Source organism: Rhincodon typus, chromosome 34 (assembly GCF_021869965.1).
Source record: "Rhincodon typus isolate 14 chromosome 34, sRhiTyp1.1, whole genome shotgun sequence".
Taxonomy (NCBI): domain Eukaryota; kingdom Metazoa; phylum Chordata; class Chondrichthyes; order Orectolobiformes; family Rhincodontidae; genus Rhincodon; species Rhincodon typus.
Genome location: NC_063365.1, coordinates 21,853,243 through 21,861,887, shown reverse-complemented (window position 1 = coordinate 21,861,887; position 8,645 = coordinate 21,853,243). Strand labels below are relative to the sequence as shown.

Below are 8,645 nucleotides of genomic sequence, written 5' to 3'. Positions count from 1 at the left end.
GCCAGTTCTGAGGAAGGGTCACTGGACCCGAAACGTTAACTCTGTTTTCTCCTCCACAGATGCTGCCACATATAAATGATATCCTGCTTTAACGGTATTACACAGTATATACAGTGTAGTTAAGACCATTCGGCCCAAGAGATCTCTAAACATTCTCACAGATTCCACGCTCTCAAAACTTAGTAATGTCATTTCTCCTGAACTCCCATTTGGACGTATTAGTAGCTGATTTGTATTTGTGGTCCTTTGTTCCATAGTCAAAATATTGTCTCTCTCTCTCTCTCAACCTTGTTCAAATCCTTTCCTAAGCTTAAAGACGTCTCTCTTTGTCATGTCACCTAGTGTCTCTTTTCTAGGCTCTTCACACTTTCCTGATGTGTGTAGCCCTCTCTGAGCTGGTATAATGCCAGCCTTTGTGTTTGTGACTTCCACTGGCGACTGTCGTTACTTTGATCAATCTTTGCGGACATCTTATAACACACTTCCTGGGCAGGTGTGAGTTGCCCCAGAAAATCTTCACAGAGTAGCACATATGATGCACCTCAGACTGACTTGAAGAATCCAGATTTCTTAATTCAGATGACACTCCTTAATACATTAAGGGCACTGTATAAATGAAAGCTGTTGTTTTGGATTAGTCACTTTGTGTTCTCATGTTGACCGTTGTGAACACAATCAAGTGTTGTATGTGATTTGAATTAGTACCGCATAACAATAGATATCTGTTGCTTTTCCCAACAGAATGCCAAATGCGTTAGCCCGTTCCACACGCAGGGTGGCACTAACATAACCACACAGGTCGGCCCTTATGCCTTTAAGATTCCATATTCCATCCGACAGAAAATCTGTACGAATTTGGATGCACCAAACACCCGAGGCAATGATTGGAGGCTCCTAGCCCAGAAGCTGGGAGTTGACAGGTGAGCAGAGATATGCCTTACGGACTGTCAGCAAAGCAGAATTGGGAAACTGCTAGAATCAAAGAAGCAGTTTCAGGACATTTCGAAAACTAGAACACAATCAGACAGATTCAACGTGGTTTTGTGAAAGGGAGATCTTGTGTGTCAAATACTGAAGTTCTTGGAAGTTGTAACATGCAGAGTGGATGAAGGCGACCAGCAGATGTGGCATATCTAGATTTCCAGAAAGCATTTGCTAAAATACCACATGAAAGGTTACTGAGAAAGATAAGATCTCATGATGTTGAGGGGGTGATATGTAGGCAAGGATAGAGGACTGGCTAACCAATAGGAAGCAGCGAATGCAGATAAATGGGTCATTTTCAGGATGACAAACTGTAACAAGTGAAATGCCACTGGAATTAGTATCAGGGCCTGAACTTTTTATGATCTACGCCAATGACAAGGATGAAGGGGCTGACTGCATCGTCACCAATCCTTCTGTGCAAGGCAACCCCTTCATCCTCCTGAACTAGAATCACACAATATGTACAGTGTGGAAGCAGGCTATTTGGCCCATTGAGCCCACACCACCCCTCTAAAGAGCATCCCATCCCTCTACCCTATCCCTGCATTTCCCATGGCCAATCCAGCTAACTTGCACATCTTTGGACTGTGGGAGGAAACTGGAGCACCCGAAGGAAACCCACACAGACGCGGGAAGAATGTGCAAACTCCACACAGACAGTCACCCAAGGGGGGAAATTGAACCCAAGTCCCTGGTGCTGTGAGGCAGCAGTGCTAACCACTGAGCCACTGTGCCAAACCTTCCCTGCACTGTTACCAAAGCAGTTGCATCTTCCTTAACTAAGGAGATCAGAATTGTCTACAGCACTCTCAGTATAGTCTATGCTACTGTAGCAAGACATCCCTCCTTTTATATTTCAACCCTCAGCAATAAAGAGCAACATTCTACTTGCTGTCCTTCCTGAATGAAAACAAAGTCTGCCAACAAAAGTAAGATTTATTCTCCATCGGAATGCAGTCAGTTAAGAATGGGAATGCAATTTATTTTTTATTCATTTGTCAGCATTTATTGCCTGTCCCAGCTACTGTCAACAGTCAACCAAATTGCTACATTTTTAGGGTTATATTGGGGGAGTTAGGATGAACTGATTCTCCTCTTTCTGCTGGAAAAGGAGGTATCATTAGATGCAACCATTAATTCATTAGTTTATCATATCTCTGTTCCCTCATTTCAATATATGCAAAATATACAGAAGTCCAAGAGCAAACCAGTCTTTCTGTTTCAATCTGAACTAGAAAATTATTGCGCTATCAGTGATATTTCAATTCGTCAGTATCACCGCTCTATTAGAATATACATAGAACATAGAACAATACAGCACAGGATCTGGCTCTTTGGCCCACCATGTCTATGCTGATCATGATGCCATTCTAAACTACTCCCATCTTCCCTCACAAGGTCCCTATCCCTCTAAATGCCTCTTAAACATTGCAATTATATTTGCTACTACCACCTCCCCTGGAAGCATGTTCCAGGCACCTAAGACCCTCTGCTCAAAAAACTTTCCTCACACATCTCCTTTAAACTTTCGCCAGCGCATCTTAAACCTATGCGCTCCCCTCCCCCCCCTCCCCCCCCCCCCCCCCCCCCCCCCCCCCCCCCCCCCCCACCCTAGTATTTGACATTTCCGCCCTGGGAGGAAGACTCTGAAGATCCACCCTTTCCATGCCTCTCATAATCTTATATACTTCTGTCAGGTTGCCCCACAGCCTCTGACACTCTTGCAAAAACAATCCAAGTTTGTTCAACCTCTCCTTAGCTAAATAAAGTCTGAAAGGACTGCGGATGCTGTAAATCAGGAACAAAGACAGAAGTTGCTGGAAAAGTTCAGCAGGTCTGCCAGCATCTGTGTAGAAGAAATCAGAGTTAATGTTTCAGGTCCAGTGACCCTTCCTCAGAACCCGAAACATTGACTCTGATTTTTTCTTCACAGATGCTGCCAGACCTGCTGAGCTTTTCCAGCAACTTTTGTTTTTGTTCTCTCCTTAGCTAATGCATTCCAATCAGGCAGTATCCTGGTAAACCTCTTTCGCACCTTCCACAAAGCTTCTGCATCCTTCCTATTCTGTTGCGACCAGAACTGCACACAGTACTCGAAAAGTGGCCTAACTAAGGTTTTATAGTGTTGCAACATGACTTTGCCAACTTTTGTACTCAATGTCCCAACCGATGAAGGCAAGCAAGCTGTACGCCTTCTTTACCTCCTTATCCACTTGTGTTGCTACTTTCAGGGAGCTATGGACTTGCATCCCAAGATCATTCTGTATATCAATGCCCCTAAGGGTCCTGCCATTTACTGTATACTTTGCTCTTGCATTTGACCTCCCAGTATATATTAATTTTGCTCTCTCTCTCATGTTTAGGTATCTCACCTATTTTGCTACAAAACTTAGTCCGACTGGCGTCATCCTGGACCTGTGGGAAGCCCAGCATCAGGATGATGGAGACATCAACTCCCTTGCCAGTATCCTCGAGGAGATGGGCAAGAGTGATGTGATGGTAGTCATGACAACAGAAGAATGCTGAAACACAGATAACCTTACAACATAGTGATGGATCCCCAGCATCCATGGCAACTGTTACAGAAATCCACTTGCTGCTGCCTGCAGCACCAAGCCAATTAGGAACAAGTAGCAATTTTTCATGAGAGCTGAAGATGTCATGTACGATCTAGACAAAAAAAAACCTCTCTCCTCTCAAAAGCTTTGGGCAGCTTGTATAAGATTAACAGTTTCTTAGGAAACGCATTTAATTTATTGTCCATATCTTTGGATGCTTTTGTTTTATTCGCTCCTATATTGAGACTTTGTACAAAAATCCGAGGATTTGTTTACATTCACAGTCGATGTAGACATCCTTCAAATCCCAGTGCACATGTTGTACAAAACCGAACAGGGAGAGGAATCCAATTGAGTCACTAGACACAACTATACACGAAGAGGAAGAGGATGAATTGTGAATGCGGGCAGACATCACAGAGTCATGTTAACCCCTTTTGTTTTATTTTTATGTTGCAAACACAGTTTCTCCATTCAGATTTGCAAGGACACAGACTAGATGCCACATCTGTGCAAGTTTCTCATGAGCCACGACTATGGAGTGATTTCTAAAACTTCCCTTTTCGAGACAAGCTCAGTAGCTTTGGCTGAGGGTGCCAATGGCTGGGTTTGTTCCACCTTCACTGTTCACAGTGTCGCAGCAGCATTTGACAGTCAGTCAATAAGCGCAGAGGAATGTCCTATGATGGTTAGCAGGTGTTCACCTAGTAATATCAACCGCAGTCATTTCCAGGCTAGCACCCATCATTTCTGCTTAAAGTGAAGAGATTTATTCATCCACTACAGCTACCCTCCTACCTGCCCCCCTTCACCACATTGCCCCAACTCTCCGTCAGGATACACGGGAGTGATTCCTACCCCAGCCTGCACTAAGTTGAGGCCAGAATTTAAGGAGGCTCGAGGCTGAAGCGAAGCAATAGTCATCCATTGAAGGAACCTACTATTTCCCAGGAGAAATATTCCTGACTCATAATCTTGCAATGGCATCGCAGATGAAAACGGCCAAATCCAGACATATTGCTCCATAACAGAGGCTTTAGTCAGTGCTGTGGTGTCCTCCCCAGCTGCTCCCCCTCTCCGAATTCACCACCTCCATCCACTTCACTGAACCTTCAAAACCTCAAACTGGCGGAACCTGGAGTTCCGAGAACGTTTGCTCCTCGATTCCCTTTTCATATAAACTGGAAGAATTGTAAAGCCATTTTCAAAGCCTGAGGCCAGTTCCCAGAGATGGCTGTGGATTTGGACGAGGATTGGTGCATCGTGTGGGAGTTGCCTCCTCGGGTCAGAGGTCGAAAGGAAGCCCTCACTGGGAGAGAATGCAACCCGAGATCATTTTCTTTTCAGAACCTCTCTCACATAGAGAAGCCTTCACATGGTCTCATTCTGCATTTGACTCCCAAGTGGAGGACTGGTATCCAATGATGTCTTATTCCAAACTTGCCTTTAAATAAAACACCTTTGGTTCTTGTCAAGTCCTCATTGAGACATTTGATAGTAAAAGCCAATAGACATTGAAAGGTAGCTACATCATCAGAAACATCTTAAGTTGAATAAAAGGTCAGGCCAACCCAAAACAACAACAATATAGGTTGAATGTGGGAGTGTGCATTTTTGATGCTGTGGTACTGTCAATAAGAGTATGAGATACCCAAGGCTACACCATCAAAATGACACTAGTATTAGTTACTTGTAAGTGTTGTTTAAATGTTTAAGTACTTGGTAGCACAGCACATTTTGAGTTATTTATTTTCAAGGTGTTTTGGATAAATATATTTTAAATTCATTATTGTGTCATTTTAATTGTTAAATGACTGCTTCAGAAAGTGAAGTATCGGACATGAATTATTATCCTTCGTCTGGCTGGGGGAGAAAGAGCCTTTGTGCTTTTGCCTAATCCAAATCAGACAGCCCATATATGAGGAAATCTACTTGTAATTCCATGATAGGGTTGACAGCTCTCCAAGGATTGCTCTGGAATCTTACGGAATTGAAAATTAATCTCCAGGGGACCGCTATGAGTGACGTCCAGCAAAAGATTCACAGGGCCTTTAGAGAACTTTTATTTCTCAATTTTTTTGAGTACATCTTTTTGTTGTTAGTTACAAAAGGTATAGCGGAGTGGGGGTGTTGTTGCCTGGTGGTTAATGGGAGAAGGGCTGTTTATTTGGGCAGAGGCAGCAAAAACAAGAGTGGTTATGTGCTGAAAATCTCCAGAAACCCAGGGCTGGCACCCTTCAGTCCAAAGGTCTATCTCTCCCCACGCACAAACTAATAACCAGCTAAGCCGCACACTCCTCATTCATTGTTTTAATCAAATTTTATCAACATACAGTGGTGAGCTTTTAAAAGAAAAGAATCCTTGGTTTCGATGACAATATATAGTTTTTATAAAATTATATTTGAACAACCTATGATGGATACTGGTGTCCATTTCAATAATGGTGTAATTGAGATTTTGGACCTAGATAAGAACAATCCCACTTGCTGCAGAGACGGGAAATTGGCGCTAACTTTTAGATGGCCATGGCCAGCATTTTTCAGTATTCATCGATTAAAAGCGGCTAGAGGTGTTTTAATGAACAGTTAATCCCCTTTTTCCCATGTAAGGGGATACCATGACACCAAGCGGTTAGCAAAATAATGCTTTAAATTCTTTCATTCACTTCAAGTGCTATGCAAGTTCATAGAAGTTAACTCATTTTCAGGCATATCGTAATGCTTCAGTTTTTATGTACATCTCTCATATTTATATGTATAGAAAGTGCTAGAATCAATTGCTCTGTCTGTCTTTTCATGTATTTGTTCATTCTGTAAACTACCAATTGTAAATAAGTTTAGCATTCCTATTGTAACAAATTAATTTTTATGCAATAAATTATATTTCCTAGTTTAATGAATGATTGTTTTTCTTTGAAATGCCAAATAGTGCTGCTCATAATGTTATCAATTAGATAATATTCCTCTCCCCTATTTGAACATATTTGGAACTTTTTTTCTTTGGTATATGTAATTAAGGTTATAAGGGCTCATAATATTTTTTGCTCCTTTTGAGATTACTCCAGGGCTACATTTTGATTGTCAGGGGCTTTTAGGCATACTTTCTCAATCTCATCAGTCAACATAGTCACTTAGTGAAAAATACCCTTTGCATCTGTTTTCATAGGCAGAGATTGAGTCCCACAGAGGAGATTTTATCAGCATCCTTATTAATCATCACTGTTCCATTAAACCTGAAGCCTCAAAACACGAGGAAAGCATTAATTTCGTCAAAACCACAGTATTTAAATCAATGAAAAGTAACAGGCGTAAATTAGCAACAAATGTTTTCTTAAAACTCTGACTCATTTCTGTTCTCATACCACACCAGGTTATAGTTCAACAGGTTTGTTTTGAAATCACAAGCTGACCGAAGAGCGAGGCTCCAAAAGCTTGTGATTTCAAATAAACCTGTTGAACCATTACCAGGCATCGTGTGATTTCTGACTTTGTCCAACACTGGCATCTCTACAAAAAACTTCTGTTTTAAAAGAGATATCACCTTAAACATGTTTTCATTGGCTGGCAAGATGGTAGTTAACCTATTACATGTTTGACTCCAACACAGTCACTGCACCTCAAGCGGTTCACAGAAGGGCAAGTGCTTTGAAACACGATAACTTAAATGCAAATCTTTATGAAATAAAACTGTTCAATATTAAATTATGCACATTAACAGTCCTCACTGCAATCATATCCATTACACGTTCGCCCATATTTTAGCTCCTGAACTCTTGCAAGATTAATCTAAACAGTAAGTTTCAAAGAACTCATTGCCCCAGTTTTTCTATTCCTGTTGGGCCAGCATTACTTTGCTGAAGAATTGGAAACTATTTTCCCCCCTTGTCAGCACCTTTCGTCCCTTTCAGACCCGATGCCCCATTTGAATCTTTTTTTCCCTCCCTACCCCTCTCAGCTTCTCTGTTCCTCAACTGCTAGATCCTATTCATTTATAAGACATTTGGACAGGTACATGGATAGGAAAGGTTTAGAGGGGTATGGGCCAAATGCAGGCAAATGGGACTAGTTCAGTTTAGGAAACCTGGTTGGCATGGACAAGTTGGGCTGAAGGGCCTGTTTCTGTGCTGTATGCCTCTATGACCTTGCTCCCCAGCCACTGCCCCATTCCGCAGAGTCAGATTTGTTCGCTGGCCATTCATGACCCCCACTTCCACCAGCCTCACTCACCGCCACCACTCATCTCAGTCCTCCAATCACAGGCAGATTCTTATCCCGCACCCGCTGCTGGTGGGTTCGTAGTGCTCCTCAGGGGTCAGTTAGCTCAGTTGGCTGGACAGCTGGTTTGTGATGCAGAGTGATGCCAACAACTTGGGCTCAATTCCTGCACTGGCTAAGGTTACTGTTGAAGGACTCTCCTTCTCAACCTCTCCCCTTTCCAGAGACATGGTGACATTCAACTTAAACCACCACCGGATGTTTCTCTCTATCTAATGAGTCAGTAGCCCTATGATCCCCTGGGACGACAGCAACTTGAGCTTCACATCATGGACCTATTGAAAGCAAGCACAGGGGAGAATCAGCTCTGTGATTGAAAGAGCTGTGACTCACTGATTCCATCTTCGATTTACTGGCTCAGAGACAGTGACATTATCCATTGGACCAGCTGATGTTCAAGTAGCTTTATTGTCACATGTACTCACAGGAGTAGAGTGAAAAGTTTACAAGTTGCCACTTACAACGCCATCTTAGGTACAGGACACTGAGGTACAGATTCTTAGGGGAAAATAATTAGCAAAATGAGGAAATAAAACGTCCAGCAATAAATTAGAAAATGGACAAATAAGAGTTCAGAATAACAGTCCTTCCAACCCAGACCGTGCTGGGCTTCACCTCAAGCCTGGGAGTCCAAGTCCACACTGAGGCCGGGAGTCCCAGACCACACTGGGGCCGAGAGTTTGAGTCCACGCTGAGGCCGGGAGTTCGAGACCACGCTGAGGCCGGGAGTTCGAGCCCACACTGAGGCCAAGAGTTCAAGCCCACACTGAGGCCGAGAGTTCAAGCCCACGCTGAGGCCGGGAGTTCACGCCCACACTGAGGCCG

At 43.0% G+C, this 8,645-nt stretch overlaps 1 protein-coding gene across 1 annotated transcript in view; it reads left to right on the top strand.

The window, feature by feature from the left end:
• The window catches only part of unc5b (unc-5 netrin receptor B), a 256,526-nt gene extending 250,085 nt beyond the window's left edge, over nucleotides 1–6,441 (top strand). Inside the window, exons 14-15 of the mRNA XM_048616205.1 lie at nucleotides 742–920; nucleotides 3,351–6,441. Of these exons, the coding sequence (XP_048472162.1) occupies nucleotides 742–920; nucleotides 3,351–3,513 (342 nt within the window). The 3' untranslated portion in view covers nucleotides 3,514–6,441. The remainder of the gene's footprint in view (nucleotides 1–741; nucleotides 921–3,350) is intronic.
• Nucleotides 6,442–8,645: the final 2,204 nt, after the last annotated feature.